Below are 19502 nucleotides of genomic sequence, written 5' to 3'. Positions count from 1 at the left end.
TAATTTTAGCCTATTTTAATACAATTCTATAGAGGGAATTATTTTCACCTGACAGATTTAAGTTGTCTTAACTGGTCACCATGGAGCATCTAATCCAGTTCTGTGCCATGCCAACGCTAACTGATGAAGTCGTGGCCTTCAATATTGCATGATTCATTTTTGTGTGTTGGCTGTAAGCCGACACACCAAGGAGAGGGAATCCTTTTTGTCCGTGCTTCTTGCGTCTTGCGTCTTCTTGCGTCTTGCGTCGTGTTGTTGACCTGCAATTCCATTGCTGCTACCACAAGAGGCAGTAGTCCCAGAACATCAAAACCAAAAGACTCCACTGACCCCTACATGCGTAGTTTCTCTCCCTATCTGCGTGTGTGTACGGGGTGTGCAGGGAGGGGGGGGGGGGTTGGAGGGCATTGGGAGTAATAACAATGTCGGAGAAGACCCTGTGCAAGACCCCACGGTACGCTACTGCATTATAGACAGACAGTCCTCATTACAATAGGAGTAGGACACTTCAAATCCTATAGTAATTAATTTTTGTATAGGATGTGATGCACCAGTCGCTCTACGCCTATGTGGTTTATTTTCAGTGATTAGACTGACTGTTGACTGGCACAGCTTTAGGTGGTGATGGAGAAATGAGCTTAATGTATTGATGCTTTTTTGTGCGTGACTTACAGTGCCAGCGCACCTAGTATAGCGTTCATCCGGTCATCACTCCCTCCCTCCCTCCCCTCCGTTACTGCGGACAATGTTGGCCTGCATTTCTCTGTTGGCACCACAAGAGGCCGTAGTCCCAGCACACCAAAATCAAGAAGGACACCAAAATCAACCCGCCGATCTACACTGCACAAGTAGAGTAGTGGTGAGAGCATTGGACTCCTACCCTGGAGACTGGGGTTGAAGACCTGGTGGGGATGACTTTATGGGACTATACCCCAAACCTCCACATGTTCCTTTCACTCCAACCTTTACCCCTTGCCTTATAGGTCAGATCCTGTCCCAACCCCAACCCATATTCTAACCCCAACCCACACTAGGAACTGGAAGAAGGACACCAAAACCAACCCGCCGATCTCCACTGCACAAGTAGAGTAGTGGTGAGAGCATTGGACTCCCACCCAGGAGACTGGGGTTCCTGGTGGGGATGACTTTATGTTATCATCAGTGTAACTGCTTTAGCCACTGACCGCTACCATTAATGTTATGGAAGCTGCTGCTAGTTGTTGTGAGCCCATGAGCTAACTGGCTATCCCGCTCTTATTGTGCTGGATTAGCATTGGAAGCATTGGAACTGATGTGTCCAGGTGACAAGACCTATCTTTATTTATCAGACATTACCGTCCTACCAGTCCCGCACAGAAACAAGCCAGCCAACACACATAAGCCAGGCTAGACCTGGCCTGGTTGTTTTTAATGTTACTGAAAGCAACATTTGTATGTCTGTATGAGGTAGGCCTATGACGCCTTTCTCATAGGCCTATTTTTTAGAATATAGCCTAGGCCTAGGCTACAGTTTCAACATTGCTTTACGCACGGTAACTCACCCCAAAAGAGACCAGTTTAAAAAACCAGGAACCACATCTGGATACCCTAAAGCAGGGGTGTCAAACATACGGCCCGCGGGCCAAAACCTGGCCCGCCAGATGGTTCAAACCGGCCCACGAGACGACGTCCAAATTTTTAAAAAAGGAACAGATATTCCAAATTTGTCCAGCAGAGGTCGCACTGACATAACGAGAGATCCGGAAATAAACAGCACGTGACAGCAACGCGCCCAGAATGTGCCATCTGGCAATCTTGCCTTATCGTTATTAAGCTCTTGTTGTCAAAATTACCCACGGTTGCACCGTCATTACCAAAATGTCTTTGTCAAAAAGAGAAAAGTTGACACAGAGTGCAGAGTTTTCCAAGAAAAATGGACTGATTCTTATTTATTCACAGAAGTGAAAGGGAAACCTGTGTGCTTGGTGTGTAATCAGCAAGTTTCAGTGCTCAAGGAATATAATATTCGACGCCACTATGAGACTCATCATGGTGAAAAATACAACCATTTGCGAGGACAACTGAGAATAGAGAAGATAAATGAATTGTTAGTGGGTCTGAAGAAACAGCAGTCTGTTTTTACCCGTAGCCGAGAGGTCAGTGATGCAGCGGTGAAAGCTAGCTACCTTATTGCTAACGAGATAGCGTTAGGATCCAAGCCATTTTCTGAGGATGAGTTCGTGAAAACATGCATGCTGAAGGCTGCAGAAATCGTGTGCCCTGAAAAGCGACAGGCCTTTGCCAACATTAGCCTAACGAGGAACACTGTCGCAGATAGAATTTCAGATCTCTCGGCAGACTTGGACAGCCAAATGAATCACAAAGTCAAGTCATTTGTTGCATTTTCGGTTGCAATTGATGAGAGCACTCTGAAGAATACAGTTCTGTGAAAAATAACATTTACTGTGGTAATGTAATATTTAAAGACCATGAACATTGTGCAGTATAATATCAGTCAGCAGCTTGAGCACAAAATAGTTTGGTCTGGTGTAACTCTATTGCTCATGCACTGCTATCACTTTTATGGGTTTTTGAAATGTACAAATTTAATACATTTACAAGGCAGTGTGATAACGTTCTTCATAGCTCCCACTTTAGTTTGTGCATAGTGTGGTGAGTCAGTTCAGGTGGTCAGATGTGAAAATGTATCTACTGTACATTAAAATAAACAAGTTGTTTTAATCAAAGTGAAATGCCATTTTTTCAGTTCCATAGGCCTATCTGTGAATAAATGTTTTGTTCCTTTGTAGATCCACTGTGATCTGTGAGTTATAATGCACATATGTAGGCTAAATGATAAATTAAGGCATAATATTGAAATATTGAAAAACAAAGGTAAAGATTTGGAGTGGACGTTATTTCTAGGTTATTTTGCTATTATTTTACTGGCCCGGCCCACTTGAGATCAGATTGGGCTGTATGTGGCCCCTGAACCAAAATTAGTTTGACACCCCTGCCCTAAAGCATTAACCTTCGCCAGACAATTTAGCTCACTGGGCACAATTATTGCTGTCCATAATCTGGGCATTACAATAACATTCAGTAAAGAGACCAGCCTATTGACTGCAGGCATAGAGACCTAGCCTACTGCATAGAAAAGAGATTACAATAACAGTCATATAATAATAACAATAATTATTAAATATAATACTAATAATTAGGCCTATAATTATTATGATAACAATAGCAAAACATAGGCCAGCTGCCCCCCCATATGGCATTTGTAAACACCTGTAAACTTGGCCTAATGTTTTGTTTCCTGTAAGATGGTATTCATGGTCACAATAGCCTATTAAATCAATCGGTTATTGCCTAGCCTACATAAAACAACTGATCCCCATGACAATGACATGTCAAAAAACTTTTGACATATGCTGGTGCCACCCAGTAGCAGGTTAAGGAACTTAACAGGGTAGCAAATGCAAATTCCACCCAGGCTTAGATAATGGTTCCATCCGCATGTTCACAGCCAATGGAAACCGACGCGTTCAAATCAAGCTTACCCGTTCAAAATGCAAGAGATGGCCAAATGGTTCAAAATCACGCGCATTTTAACACGTTGACAACGTGTTGTCTACATGTTGTCAACGTGTTGTTTACGTGTTGTCTACATGTTGTCTACGTGTTGTCAACACGTTGTCAACGCGTTGATTTTTCACATGTTGACAACACGTAGACAACACGTAGACAACACGTTAAAATTCGTGTGATTTTGAACTGGACGGCCTTCCATATTCGTGTGACGTGAGTTTGCCATACAGACGTGTCTCTCCAGTGACTCATCACCCCTCGGTTCTTCTGACCGGTAACGTTGGGAAAGTAACTTTTTATTCCAAAGACTGAACTAGCAGAAGTGGATTGTTTTCTTTGTTTTATTTTGTGCTCCTACCGCAATGAATGTTATTCATATTGGAGACGGATTATTTTGGAATGCAATTTAGTATATGTGCCGGTACACAGTGTTATTTTGACTGACATTATTATTGAAGAGACTTTCATGAACAGTTATTCTTTGTAAGTGAATGCACTGATTAATGGTAATTTTACCTCATGCTATTTTGGTTTAAATATACATTTGACCTTACTGAACTGTTATTGTCCTTGTGTATAGCCTACAGTTTATTGAGAAGGTTATTTCAGTATACAGTGTACTTACCTTGGTATAGGGGCGCCTCATCTGTCTCGCTAGTGCTGGGGAGGGAGAGTTTCTGCTGGGATTGATTCATATTATATGCTGAGCATACACCTTCAGGGAGCTACCGTGCCTGCTGAAGGCCTCCCCACAACATTTTATAGGAGTAGCATCCTGAACACTTAACTCAGCAGGACAGACACCCACATACTTACTCACGTAGGTACTGAGGCTAATCGTGCTGGGGCGTGTGGACCCAGATCCTTACACTGACCCAAACGCCCAAGGTAAGGTAACTACTATGACCCCTATTAGAGGTTTTTACCCTCACATAGTCAAATCTTTTTTTTTTACATTTTAGAAAGATGCGAGATTAAAAGTACTGCTTCCCCCCGAAAAAAATTCTGAATTTATTAATTTAAGACATTTTGAGGTTTCAACAAGAATGTCCTGTTTACTTCTGTCTGTTTTGGTCCCCACCTCTAACAAGGCAAACAATAGTATTATGACATTGGTACCATACAGTATTAGTCTACATCGAAATCTTGACTATTGCACCTTTAAGATGACTTTGTATGAAAGTGTCCAAACTTGACGTTTTAAGCATTTTCCAAACATTTTGGTAAAATATAGTAGTTTGCGGACTCATGCTTACTGTAAATATATGTTCTTTATTTTTTATTATGCAGGTCGGCCCAATCCTGCAGCTGACCACCCTGAGTTTGCCCCATCACTACACCTGGGTCCTGAGGTCTGGCAACGCCAGTCCAACCACATCTGCTAAGAGAGCAGCAAATAAACTGGCTCGGTACCAACGAGCAGCTGCACCTGAGCCCAGGTCAAAGGTCATTACCCAAAATAAAGAGGACAAACACGACGAATGTGACCACAAGATGGCGGAATCAAACGGCAGCTGAGAGAACACAGTGAAACTCCACAGCAGGAAGATAAGGCTGCGCTAAGAGAGCTTTTTACTGAGAGGTGTCCAAACAGATCTGCAGGGAAACGGAATGTGAGCTCGCTAGAACAGGATGTCACAAGACTAGCAAAATTGCTCATCTCTTCTGAGAACTTCATTGTCATAGACAAACTTCATTGTCACATATTTTCCATGTTTTCTGGACTGACAGGTTTAGCTGTGTTTACATGGATTTTTATCTTAACAGTTCATCTCAGAACGAAGGGTTATGTCCAGGGAAAGTCTCTTTTTTATTACCAATGTGCTCTCAGTATTGTTGAATTTCTTACTGTTAATTCATTGCCACTTTGTTTGTCTTTCTATACATGGATCTGTCCACTTTCTGACTGTGTACAGGGCAACAGGTTTACTTATTGTCCACATAAAACATTAAAAAGCTCAATAAACCTAGTCAGATATTGGTATGTAATCTCATGACAGAGTGGCGCCACACAGTTCAGAGCATCTATCAGTGGCAGGATGTGCTGAGAAACCAAACAAGACGCAGGTTACTTTACATGTATTGAATAAGTCTGCATAACTACAGTAACCTGCAAATCAGGCAATCTTTTTTGCACATATTGTCTGCAACAATAATCAGAGCCCAGCAGAGAGAAGGAACAGGGCAATGATGGCTTAGTTAAAACAACACAGACTGCTGGTGTCACTTTAGGAGGTGCACTTACTCTGGAGACAAATTATTCTAAGTTGCTTTGGATGAAAGCAATGGCTAAATGACTGAAATGTAATGTCCTATCTCGATCTCACCACTAGATGTCACTAGATACTCTTTGTGAGGGTATTTGTGGTGTAGCCTAGTTTGTGTTGGACAGGCTGATATGAAGCATGTGCCCAGAGAGGCTTGTTGATTCCCTTCACTGATCTGACACAATGTGTATGGTGGTTGTCATGTTTACTCCCTGCTCTGGACTGACTGTGTTCTGACCCTGTGGCATCTAGAGAGAGTATCTCTTTCACAGTCATTACCTCTGCCCCAACGACAGCATAATGCGGAAGGTAGGTATTCATCCTCTGCGTTTCTCCCATCCCAGCTGTCCTCCTCCAGGGGCAGCCAGGACCAGTGGGCAGCCATCGTTCATGACGCCCGGGGACCAAGTGCTCAGTTCAAGTCCTGGTCAGGGACAGGACTGAAGAGCATCTGCCTGTTTTTCAAATTGGGTTCTTGGGAGGAAACCCTTGTGAACACGGGGAGAACATGCAAACTCCGCTCAGAAAGGCCCAGAGACCTTCTTGCTATGAGGCTACAGTGCTAAGGACTGTGCGAATGCCCCTTGTGAGTGATTTTGGCGTTCAGTGTCTCCTTCAAGGACACTTCGGCACACTGCTGGGAGCTGGGATGGAATCGGGGTTCTTCTATCCCCAGTTGGCCGCTCCACCATCTTGTGTCCCTGCTGGCGGTGCCAGACCCTGCCTGCCTTACAGGATATTCCACTCACAGTGGTCGTCCCAGATAGGGCTTCAGTACGAGAGAGAGGGAGAGGCTGTAGATAAATACTGTTAGCTGGTCTCTCAGTTGAACACCCCCTGAGTGTCTCTCCTGGAAGGGGAGGGAGGGAGGATTCATCATTCATTCATTCATTCATTCATTCATTCATTCATTCATTCATTCATTCATTCATTCATTCATTCATTCATTCATACAAACAGATTATATATAAAGCTTCCCTCTCCCCATCTCTCTCTCTCTCTCTCTCTCTGGTGTTGAATTCAACCATGAATGCACAGAGAGAACCACAACATGGCCATTCATCCCAAAAAAGACAGATTTCTAAATGTACTACATGAATGGCAAAACACTATAACATGAAGTAATTGTGAGTAAAATTAATTATTGGCTTTATATTCAAAAAAAAAGTATTACAATAGGACTGACTGGCTTTAATGTTGATCATGTTTCTAATAGTGGCTCAAAGTGATCATGACAGCTGGCCATCAGTGAAATGATGTGAAAATATTTACAATTCACAAATGTCACAAAAAATAACTCAGTGAATACAGTAAATACCATGAAATTACTTTTGACCACTGGTATAGATATACTCTTGTATGTAAAATAACATCTCATAAACATGAAACAACAACAACAACAAAAACATGTCCACTTCCCCAAAGTTTTAAAATGATGAAACAATCCATTGCCTTTTGGCTGACATGAGTTTTCTATGAGAACGACTTGACAGTCTGTGTCTTTATACAGCCATTTTCAATGTGGGGCCAAAAACGCCTCCAGTTGTTATATAGGTACAAATATGTTGTTTTAGGTCAGCTTCAGGTTTCTACAGTACTTTCTCTTTGCTGCTTGACTCCTCTGGACACTCTGCTGGTCAGCATTCCTTGGTTTTGGTGTTGGGTAAAGAGTCCAGCCATATCATTCATGATTCACTTCTCTGTGTGCAATATAATCATGTCTTCAGTTTTTAATTGTGTTGTGTCCATGGTCACCATGTTGGCAAGCGGTCATTTAATACAAACGACGCTAGGCAGGGAGTGTAGCATGCTTCACTTTTGGTTTAGTATCTTGTTCAGCACTCTGTGAAAAAACCTGTGAAACGCTGTGAAAATGATGTATGATTGACTGTTTAAATAATGCAGGGATAGCACTTGATAGATTTATGATTGACTGTTTGAATGATTCAGGGATATTATTTGATAGATTTATGATTGACGGTTTGAATGATTCAGGGATATTATTTGATAGATTTATGATTGATGGTTTGAATGATGCAGGGATATTATTTGATAGATTTATGATTGACGGTTTGAATGATTCAGGGATATTATTTGATAGATTTATGATTGACGGTTTGAATGATTCAGGGATATTATTTGATAGATTTATGATTGATGGTTTGAATGATGCAGGGGTATCATTGTGTCCAGTGTAACGTGTGGGCTGACCTTTGATGACCTCTAACCTGTACGGTGAAGTATCCTGGTTCAACAAACACACAGAAATTATATTTAATATACAGTATACTCACACACACACACACACACACACACATCTGACGATATTCTTCTGTCCAAAGTCGCTCCATAGTTTTATGGTTTCAATATTTAGGGACTTCTCCAGACTGGTTTGTCTGGACAGGTTGGTTTCCGGGTACAAAAAATGAAATAATTCATCAAATAATTCAGAAAAAAAGACTTAAAGGTGGGATAGGTAGTTTGCTTTTGGCTTTATTTGGTAAAATTGTCATAATATCCTTTCAGCTATCAGTAACAGAAGTGCTCTGAGAATAAACTTGGATCTCCGTGTTTACCGCTGCCTCTGTATTTTGGATTCAAAGAATGCACCGCGCCCGAATGTATTGACCAATCAGGGTCTCTATCTCGTCACACCTACCAGTCATGTTTGGAGGGAGGGATTACATCATGATTGACAGGAGGAAGGGGCGGGTTCTTTTGAAAAAGATGACCAATCCGAGGCCTTGTTGACATCAAACTACCTACCCCACCTTTAAGGATTTGTGGTTGAGCTCCACAAGTCATTTTTTCTGGGAAGGCGCGTCCTACTCTCCAATTGTCAAATAAAGATGTTTGTTTGCTGTATCATTTGATTGATTTATGACTGATTGTTTGAATGATACAGTCACATCATTTGATTGATTTATGATTGATTGTTGGAATGACTGCTGTGAGGCGACAGTACTAGGTACTGCGCCACCTGTTTGAATGATTGACTGTTTTGAATGAGGCAGGGGTATCATGTGATTGATTTATGATTGACTGAATGATACGGGTGTATCATTGTGTTCTGTGTAACGTGTAGGCTGACCTTTGATGCCCTCAGTACAGGTCCTAGCTAACCAAACACACGGAAATGATATTTTATATACTGTAACACTGTACACTGACACACGCACGCACAGACACACATCTTCTGGTAGCTCCAGAATACATGTTCATGATCAGCTTCCATACGCCCACATACCCTCCAGAATAGTTGTTGTATAGATAGAAGCCTTCCTCTAATCTTTGGAGCTCTAAAAAATCTGAAGATATTCTTCTGTCTTAAGTCGCTCCATAGTTTTATGGTTTCAATATTTAGGGACTTCTCCAGACTGGTTTGTCTGGACAGCCTGGTTTCTGTGAAACAGGATCAGTGAGATTCTCACCCCAACACTTGATGTAAGTGGATAGGAACGTAGCCATGATCTTTCTTTGTTGTTGTTTTCAGGGGGTAGATTGATTAAATTATGCGTTTTGTCAGTACATGAGTTATCATATTAACGTAAAAATGTAAAATAATTAATTGAATAATTCCGTCATGCATTCTCACTTTTACATGATAGCCATTAGTCATCTAGTTCTACTATAACTGAAGCATATAATCAGCCACTTCCCTAATGGCATTATAGACTTCATGTTATGTACTGTACACTTTCAAGTCCCCATCAATCTGATGATCATTATCTTCTTTTTACATAAAGACCTTTATGTGAGAGGCCTCTGACACCCCAACTCTATGTATTCTATCCCTGCGTTACCTGCTCAGTTCTCATCCACTGTGCATTTACACTACAAGCCTGAACAGCCATGTGAGCGTCTACCTAGATACAGATGATGAGGCTGGAAATGACTCATCTGATTGGTCCAAGGGTCCTACACAAGAGACAAAAGAGAGAGAAAAGAAATGTTCAGTTCAGTGTATAATTCAAGTCTTCTCAGTTCTCCTCTCTGTGAAGAAATGACATCAACAACAATTACATGCTTTGCTTGATAAATACAACATTTTTGGTGGAAATACATCATAGTCTTTCATCATAATGTCTCAGGTTTGTAGTTTTCAGACAGAAACACTTCTCCAGATGCAAATGTTTCCAGAGCTTGCTCTTCGACATCAGTCCCTCCCATATTGTAAACATGAAACATTTTCCCGGTATCTCATTTGATCCCAAGCACACGGTCCATAAGCAGATACACGCATTGTGGCATAGGCATGGCACGGATCAGCTCAGACCTTGTTTTGCTGAGGAAACCTTGCACGACTGGCCAAAATGGCTACTCAGGATATTGTTGATTTGGATGTAATTGGTTAATTGAGTTTTAAGTGGTCAGTTGATACCTGTGCTATTCCTTGTGCTGCCCTATAAAGAGATATGTCTGTCTGTTGCTGTAACACTGTCAATATGGTTGGCATGGCTGAATTTAGGAGAACTGAGTGTGACAGCCTGAAGAGCCAAACATGATGAGTAAACAACGCTCTAACTCAATACAAAGTAAAACTGAATTAAATGTTTGTCAATGTTTAAAAACAATGCTGTATTTATGTAAATGGCTGTGTTCTGATTGAGAATTAACTGTTAGTGACCGATCATACAGTAATGATGAAAGTACAATGTTTGACCTCTGCCTAGCAACATGTGACATGTGTTTTTCTGAAGCAGAGATTGGTTTGTTTGGTTAAGAGTCAGTTTATTATCTGAGTGCTCTGCTCTCTTTCATCTAGTTGAGAAGTTGAACGCTGGAGGAACATGTCCTTGTCAACTGTGTTTTCCATTTGCATGGCTGTGGTTCTGTCCACGCAAAAAGCAGGTAGGCTACATTATCATAAACTACACACCGTGAGTCTGTATAATACAGTCTGTATAAAGTCTATGGTATTACCAGGTATAATTAGCTTTCCATCAATGAACTAATGACAGTGATCTTATTGTTACATATTGTTTCATATAACATTTGTTTAAATGTTTCTGAATTGTTCTTTGACATGATTATCATGAATTATGAGAAAATAAAGTGTGTAATGAATTCAGATGAAAACTGTGATCATGCATAATTTGTTCTTCAATATTTCAGATGGATATGAGTACTACTGTGTGTCACACTGCTTATACTCTACAGAGCAACCGCATGAGTACATATACTCTTATATTTATAATAAGATTGAGTATATCAGGTTCAACAGCACTAAGGGCAGGTGGGAGGGATACACTGAGCTTGGTCTGCATAATGCTAAGATCTTTAATGATGATCCTGCTCTCATGGCTGTTATGCGAGCGAACCTGGAGCGTTACTGCAAGCCCAACGCTGGGAACCACCTCTCTGCCGTACTGGAGAAGACAGGTGAGCTGCCCTCCTCACCACAACAACATCACATCTCTCACTCACCAGATGATACGACACCTCTTTCATCTGTTCACTACAAAACCTGTAATGAAGCTTCTGTCTGGTGGATATAAAGCAACATAGACCTGATGATGATTAAATGATGATGTTTTCATCTTGTGGGATGGGAGGATGATATTGTTTTTCACCATTCAGAACTGGTGGACTGCATTACTGGTCACCTCTGGGACTAAGAGAGATCTAGAAACAAACATGATGAATCTACACAGTTATATTAAAGACCAATAATAGAGTAGACATATTAAAGACCAATAATACAGTATATATAATAAAGACCAATAATAGAGTAGACATATTAAAGACCAATAATAGAGTAGACATATTAAAGACCAATAATACAGTATATATAATAAAGACCAATAATAGAGTTAATTAATAGAGAACAGAACCCTGATCAATATGATATGAATGATAGTGTTATATGAACTAATGTGTTGCTGTTTTTCCTCCACTATCAGTGGAGCCCTCTGTCAAACTTCTCTCAGTGACCCCCTCTAGTGGCAGACACCCTGCCATGCTGGTGTGCAGCGCCTATGACTTCTACCCCAAAAAGATCAGAGTGACCTGGAAGAGGGATGGACAGGAAGTGACCTCAGACGTGATCTCCACTGAGGAGTCGGTCAACGGTGACTGGTACTACCAGTTCCACTCCCAACTGGAGTATACGCCCAGATCCGGGGAGAAGATCTCCTGCATGGTGGAGCACGCCAGCCTGGACAGACCCCTCGTGAAGCACTGGGGTGAGTTCACTGTCCAGCTGTTGTTAGGGTGTTGTCATGGTGTACTAGGGTGAGTTCACTGTTCAGCTGTTGTTAGGGTGTTGTCATGGTGTACTAGGGTGAGTTCACTGCTCAGCTGTTGTTAGGGTGTTGTCATGGTGTACTAGGGTGAGTTCACTGTCCAGCTGTTGTTAGGGTGTTGTCATGGTGTACTAGGGTGAGTTCACTGTCCAGCTGTTGTTAGGGTGTTGTCATGGTGTACTGGGGTGAGTTCACTGCTCAGCTGTTGTTAGGGTGTTGTCATGGTGTACTAGGGTGAGTTCACTGTTCATCTGTTGTTAGGGTGTTGTCATGGTGTACTAGGGTGAGTTCACTGCTCAGCTGTTGTTAGGGTGTTGTCATGGTGTACTGGGGTGAGTTCAGGTGAGCAGGGTACGAGTGCTGTGTTGTGGCTGGGTACCTGAATGACCCTGACTGTGACTGTGTGTGCTAGCGTATGATAGATGGTGGTCTGTCAGAAGCTACATACAGGACAGCTACAGTGTCATCACATGCTAACAGAAGGGTCATTTCTCCTTGACAGACCCGTCCCTGCCTGAGTCTGAGAGGAATAAGATCGCCATCGGGGCGTCTGGGCTGGTGCTGGGACTGGTCTTTGCACTGGCTGGACTCATCTACTACCAGAAGAAGAAATCCAATGGTGAGTCATCAGCTGTGTGTAGAGAACATGTACAGTCTTCATAGTCATCTGTGTGTAGAGAACATGTACAGTCTTCATAGTCATCTGTGTGTAGAGAACATGTACAGTCTTCATAGTCATCTGTGTGTAGAGAACATGTACAGTCTTCATAGTCATCCAGTCTTCACAGTCATCTGTGTGTTATGTACGCAGCACACTGTAAAATAATCATGATGTAAGAAAGATTCACTTATACATTGAGAGATGTATTTTTCAAGAATACTGCTCCTGTGTTCAGTGGATGGTGGCAGCAATGTTGATTTATTTGTTGAAATATCACATAGTGATTCTGTCACCTCTGTCTCTTCACCCTCTCTGTGTTTATTTCACAGGGCGGATGCTGGTGCCTGCTAGCTAAGGTGAGACTCCTCTTGTCACAGAAAAGTTTCACCAACTACTACAACTGACTGTGCCTGATGGTCATTGTAACGGTTTTCTTTTATCTTCTCAGGTTTGCAGGTCTGTTTCTGAATCCACTGCTGAACTAGACCTGTTATTAGAGCTTCCTTCTAACCAGAAATCTCAGTTTAACTGAAATAACGCTAAAATGCTTGAGCGTAATACAATATCTTTGCTCCATATTAACCAATACTGTCTTAAGAAGGCCATACATATGTGTTATGAGTTTGTCTCTCTATATGCAACAAAAATATTCCCTTTAATACGCAAATAATGCATTGTCCTGTGTGTTCTGAATCAATAATGCACTGTCCTGGGTGTTATTAATCAATAATGCACTGTCCTGTGTGTTATTAATCAATAATGCACTGTCCTGTGTGTTATTAAACAATAATGCACTGTCCTGGGTGTTATTAATCAATAATGCACTGTCCTGGGTGTTATTAATCAATAATGCACTGTCCTGTGTGTTATTAATCAATAATGCACTATCCTGGGTGTTATTAATCAACTGTACCAGGGTTATAAGATCCACATATCAATAATAGTCATGTATGAGAGTTGGAGTCAATTCCCTCTGGTTTCTAGTCTAAACTGGGTGTCTGTGGAGAAACAGCATTAGCAGGACAAGTGACTGGAGGACATCCTGAGTCTGACACCAAACATCACTGACAACTTCAGACACTCTTTGTGGCAGGTTAGAGGTCTGTACAAAGGCCTGTTTACTTGGTTCCTACAGGTCTTAACCTGTCTCTGCTAGAGGATAACCAGGCCAAGGTTTATCACACTGTATCCATCCTTTGCCAACAAATATGCATTATTGTAATGTTACAGTATATTCACCTTAAGTCAATAATCTACATGAGAATCCACTGTACTTGGGAGCTTCAGGACTGCTTCAACTTCAGGACAGGTCTTCAAACCTAACATATACTCCAGTATGAGAGTCCTTGTTGCACTAATGTATTGCTTTTTTTCACCATATATTAACTAATGATTAACATACAGTCAAGTGTTGGTAAATGTATGATAATGATAATCTAATGTTGGCATTCAGAGGAGAGTAAACTACTGTTCAGGAGAATAACTCAGTTGTATTCTTTGTTTTCATTTGTTTGTGAGATACAGCAGTGTTATCAGCTAAAGCTTGCCTTGTGTCTAATGTTAGAGCCAGTCAACTATTACAGTACGCAGAGCTCTGTTTAGATGAACTATTACACTTCAGTTGGTGTCTGTTTAAATTGACTAGGCTATTACAGTACGGTTGTAGTCTGTTTAAATTGACTAGGCTATTACAGTACGGTTGGTGTCTGTTTAAATGAACTAGGCTATTACAGTACGGTTGGTGTCTGTTTAAATGAACTAGGCTATTACAGTACGGTTGGTGTCTGTTTAAATGAACTAGGCTATTACAGTACGGTTGGTGTCTGTTTAAATGAACTAGGCTATTACAGTACGGTTGGTGTCTGTTTAAATGAACTAGGCTATTACAGTACGGTTGGTGTCTGTTTAAACGTGGTGGTGGTTTCAGGTTCTGTTATTGGACTATAACATTAGCTTAATGATTGATACAAAATGTCTTTCTCTTATAATTCTTTTACCTCTTGCTTAGCGTGTGCACAATCTACTGTAGGAGCTAACAGAAGAACATCTTACCTGTTTGATGTAGAATGTGACTAATAAAGAACATGTCACTACTCGTTGTGTCTTGTCACTACAAGAGGACTTTGTGATAACATTGTGCCACTTTTGACCTCAATATTACTATTAGTAGTGTGATGCCCGCAAATGTTTGGACCACATTTCAGGACCAAAATGAATTTACTACCTGATATAAGAAACATATTCATAGAAATTTCTGCACTGTAAGTCAAGTCACAATTATGTTTGGTTTCTGTGATTTATTGCGCAAGACAAGCCAATTAAGCTAATTAGCAAATCTAATTTCTTACAGTGTATATGTTACGTTCCACTTTAGTTAGGCCTACAGTCCAATATGTTTGTCCGTTTCGTGCTTTTGTTCTCTCTTTCTTGCTCTCCTTGAGTTCTAGGCTCCTGTTCCCCATTGGTCGTCTGTCCTGTCCGTCATCGTTAGCTGTGCTGGCAATCATCCCTGTTCCACGTGCCGCCAGCTAATCGTCTCGTCCTGTCAGCCAATCATCTCATTGTGTCACTTTACTGTTGTCCAATCAGGGTGTTCTGCTGTTTATTTAAACCTTCGTCTCCCCTGTATGTTTAGGTAGTGGCATTTGATTTTTGTTAGGTAGGCTGTCTGTTCTGTTTTGTACTCCTAGATTCATGTTATTACCTCACGTTCTGTTCTGTCTTTGTAGCCCCTTTTTGTTATGGGTTTCTGTCTGTCCTGTTGTTCCGGTCCCCCCATAGTTAGTTCCAGGGGAGGGTTAGGGAGGTAGGCTAGCGGCCCATGGGTTTACATTCTCACACGTAGGTAACTCGATGTCTAAATACACCAGGTAAGCTTCTTTGGTCAGGTGCTACCTTTTGTATTTTAGTGGGCTTAGTCTAGGAGGGATAGTTTAGGGATGGATAGTGAGGACGATGGTTGGTACATCTAGGTAAGTAAGTGATTAGGGTAGTGTTCAAGGGATTAGAATAGGAACGGGTTTAGGTACTTTGTTATTTTGGCACCTGTACCGCCCCTCCCCTTAGCTTGTCCTGAGGAGAGCTTGTCCTCATGTTTTCATTGTTTAATGTTGTCTCGTTACCCGTCTCTTACAATATCACCTTTTTGTACCACAATAAACCTAACAAGGTTATTGTTACTTGGTCGTCCGTCTACCTTTTTGGATATTAGTTGTGTTGTTTGTTTTTGCCACTGCTTCCATAGTCTCTGCCTTACATTACCCATACTTGGCCACACACAGGCACTGCTTGTTGCGTTTGCCCCTCTCCCTCTACACCCCTAAACATAACAGCCTGAGAGGAGACGGAACAGTATAGTTTTCGAAAACTGAGGTAATCCACACAGACGCCAGAAGGCGTGTTCATAGGCGGAACATATCTTCCCTAACCTGCTATTTCCCCCGTGTCCTTTTAGTATTACTCATGCACACTTCCGGCTTCAACTAGCCAACTCATTGATCTGGAGCAGGAAGTATAATTGTTATTGATAAATGCTCTATGTATTATTTAGACAATTATGGCTGTAAGCCAGCGCACCTAGACAAGAGGCAGTGGTTTTTTGTGCATGGATGTAAGCCAGCGCACCTTGAATAGCGTTTGTCCGGTTATCACTCCCTCCCTCCCTCCGATCAATGTTGACCTGCATTTCTCTGTTGTCACCACAAGAGGCAGTAGTCCAAGCACACCAAAATAAAGAAGGACACCAAAATCAACCTGCCGATCTCCACTGCACAAGTAGAGTAGTGGTGAGAGCATAGGACTCCAAACCCAGTAGACGAGGGTTCAAGGCCCCAGTGGTGATGACTTTATGGGACTATACACCAAACCTCCACATGTTCATCCTTTCACTCCAACCTTTACCCCTTGCCTTATAGGTCAAAGAAGTTGAACCAATTGCAGCAAAATAGCTAACGTTACAGGAATAATCAGTGTGATTAGCATTGGAAGCATGGGAACTGATGTGTCCAGGCGACAAGACCTATCTTAAAGGTACGCGATGTAGTTTTTGACCACTAGTATGCGCTCTAGAGCAAATTTGAGAAGGTGGTCCCCGAAAATTGCGTATACGTCATTTCTCGCACGCACGAGCAAGCGCACGAACACGCGCCGAGCACATAGTAGTGACGTTATACCCCCATATTCCAGCAGTTCGTTGCTGATTGGCTCAATTCACGGCGGGGTATTTTAGAAAGAGCTTCGAGAGACAACCAAGTTAGCTATCTAGCTACAGTATACAGTATGTCTGCCGGAGGAGATAAAATGAAGCCGGACAGGGATGTCCAATGGCGACGGCTAGTGGATCAGAGAAAGAAGAGAGTAAACATTGGTGGAGAGGCTTTTACAAGGTGGAGAAAGTTGCAGGCTGAGAGGGGATTCAGAACGGACGCCGAGGTGGCCGTCTTTCTACTGGACTGGTAAGTCATTTTTGTCTCACTAGCTTGCTAAGATTGCTAAGTTGAAAACAAGGATGTCAAACCCTATTCCTTCTCCTTTTCTATCGATTAGTATGGGGCAGATGTTTTATCGGTAACATTACTGTCGGCTGTTTGTTAGGTATGAACGAGAAGGCGAAATAGCGTCCACTCCTCTGAAAAGGTACCGTTCTGTCCCTCCAATCCCATTGTCTACGATCCGTGGATCAGGCTCCGACTCTGGCTCTGAAAGGTAACTTACTGTAGCTAGCTAGCCAACTACGTTGGTAGAAAACACGGATGTCAAACTCTATCTTCGCAATCACCGTGACCGTGTTAGTTTATGATTGTCACATCGCTTTCAGACTGGAAGAACTTGGAGTAGCGAGCATTGGATCAGAAGAGCAAGCTGGAGCTACTGCAAGGTATTCAAGTTAGCTAACGTTACTGGTGTAACAGACGTCAAAATGCCTGCGAGTCCCTGTGGTAGCCAGCACGTAAGTACCTAGCAATGTTGGTAACGCGTCCGTCTCACGATCAGAGGGTGCTCAGGGGAGCAGGGGAGCACCCTCATTTACATGGGTCGAGACAAAAACACAACTCAGAGGCACGAGACCAGCTATACTAACGTCAGTCTAGTAGTAGGAAGTAGTCGTCAGGAACTGAAGATGTCCACCTAATTTCAGGAAGTAGTGGAGCTGGACTACAGCAGTGAACAGAGCATATTGATAACGCAATGCTTCTTTCTGTTGCATGTCTTTCAAAGGATGGAGATTTCAGAGGAACACACAGTCACAGTACAGCACATCACCAGTGATGAAACTGTGACTCTGCTGGATGACAACACCATCAACAATCTCCAAAACAGCATGTGAGTGTGCACCTGCAGTGCAGTTCTAGGTCAAGCATGATATAGTGGGGGTTGCTTGTCAGCTGTTTTATGTAGTATAACAGTTATGGTTGATGTCCAGTGTGGGGGAAAGGAGCGTTCTGTGGGTGGGCATGTTGGCCCTAATGCGCTGGCTGTTGGGGTCCCTCCTTAGCCTTGGTTTACATCTCTTTTGTTGTTTCATTTCATTTGTATGTATTTCCATAGGGACAGCATACAAGTGAAACAAGAGTGTTAAAACAAGTGATGAGAAATACCACAGCATTTATAGCCTAGGGCTAGTTTGCGATGCCAGTCCCTAGATTGTGATGGCCGTGTGGCCTGGTTATGACAGTGCTTATTTTTTCCTTTTACAGTATTGACTGGGCTGAGGAGCCGTCAAGTGCTGATGATGGCAGAGACAGCAATGAAAACAGTGATGAGGACTGGAGTGCTGTCGAATTTGATGAAGACAGCAGTGACAGCGAAGAGGGCTAAACTCCTCCCTTGTGTGTGAAGTATGTGGAAGAAATAGGTTGAATATTTCACACTCAGATGTAGCTAATGACTACATGCAACCCATCTACCATACTCATGTTATTCAACAAAACTGTTTACACATTCTCAAATAAGTGCTACTCTGCATAAACAAAAGAATATTGCTATTTTTGGGGGTGGGGTTACTTCACCAGAACAGGAGGTGCTCTGAAGAATACCTTCAATATTGAGGAACTTCCTGAGGTGGGCGTGAGCGACACAGTCTTAGACATCCAGCAAGATGAAGCTCAGTCAACTACAGAAGAGATGCCTGAGAGACCGGAAACACTGCGGCTGCTATGTCATGAGGACATTGTAAATCAATCAGCTTCAATCACCTATGAAGCATCTCTACGACAGCTGGTGAACTTCCTACAGCTTCCCTTTGACCGTTGCCCATTCTCTACAAAGAAGAGAGCATGTGATGCAAGAGCACCATTTGAGATAGAGTTAAAGAGGAGAGGGACTGCAACTGTAATCGAATGTTCAACTATGCATATCTGGAGTTACTGTAGTTTAGTCATACATTGTTTTCATCAAATGCCTCTCTATGTCTATTTATTATCCAGTGTCTTATTAATTTGTGGATCTGTGATACCATACAGAGTGACTACAGTAAGTGTTTGGCCTTCTTTTACAGACATGCCCCAACGGCCACATAGTCTGGAAGTGGAACTCGCAGCCCTTGTTCAAATTTGGGTTGCAGGCCGGAGACTTCATGCTCTCTACAAACATTCTCCTCTCCGGCAACAACTTCAAGAAAGTTCTCCTTCTCCTAAAGTTCATGAACATGGGATGTGTTGCAGAGAGCACCTTCTATGCTGTTCAGGGCTCATATTGTCTTGGTGCTATCCAGCACTTCTGGGAGGAGAATGAGCTGGAATCATCCAATCTCTATGCCAG

General features: G+C 42.2%; 1 protein-coding gene across 1 annotated transcript; it reads left to right on the top strand.

The window, feature by feature from the left end:
* Nucleotides 1-6137: 6137 nt before the first annotated feature.
* Nucleotides 6138-16229, top strand: LOC311325247 (H-2 class II histocompatibility antigen, E-S beta chain-like; the record flags this gene model as incomplete). Its single annotated transcript, XM_084457915.1, has 6 exons — nucleotides 6138-6146; nucleotides 6445-6633; nucleotides 11039-11219; nucleotides 11741-12022; nucleotides 12585-12701; nucleotides 16198-16229. The coding sequence occupies 6 exons, from the start codon at nucleotides 6138-6140 to the stop codon at nucleotides 16227-16229; spliced, it is 810 nt and encodes a 269-aa protein (XP_084314041.1).
* Between the last annotated feature and the right edge of the window lie 3273 nt (nucleotides 16230-19502).

This window comes from Borostomias antarcticus, assembly GCF_949987555.1.
Source record: "Borostomias antarcticus genome assembly, chromosome: 24".
Taxonomy (NCBI): Eukaryota; Metazoa; Chordata; class Actinopteri; order Stomiiformes; family Stomiidae; genus Borostomias; species Borostomias antarcticus.
This window is presented reverse-complemented; position numbering and strand designations above follow the sequence as displayed.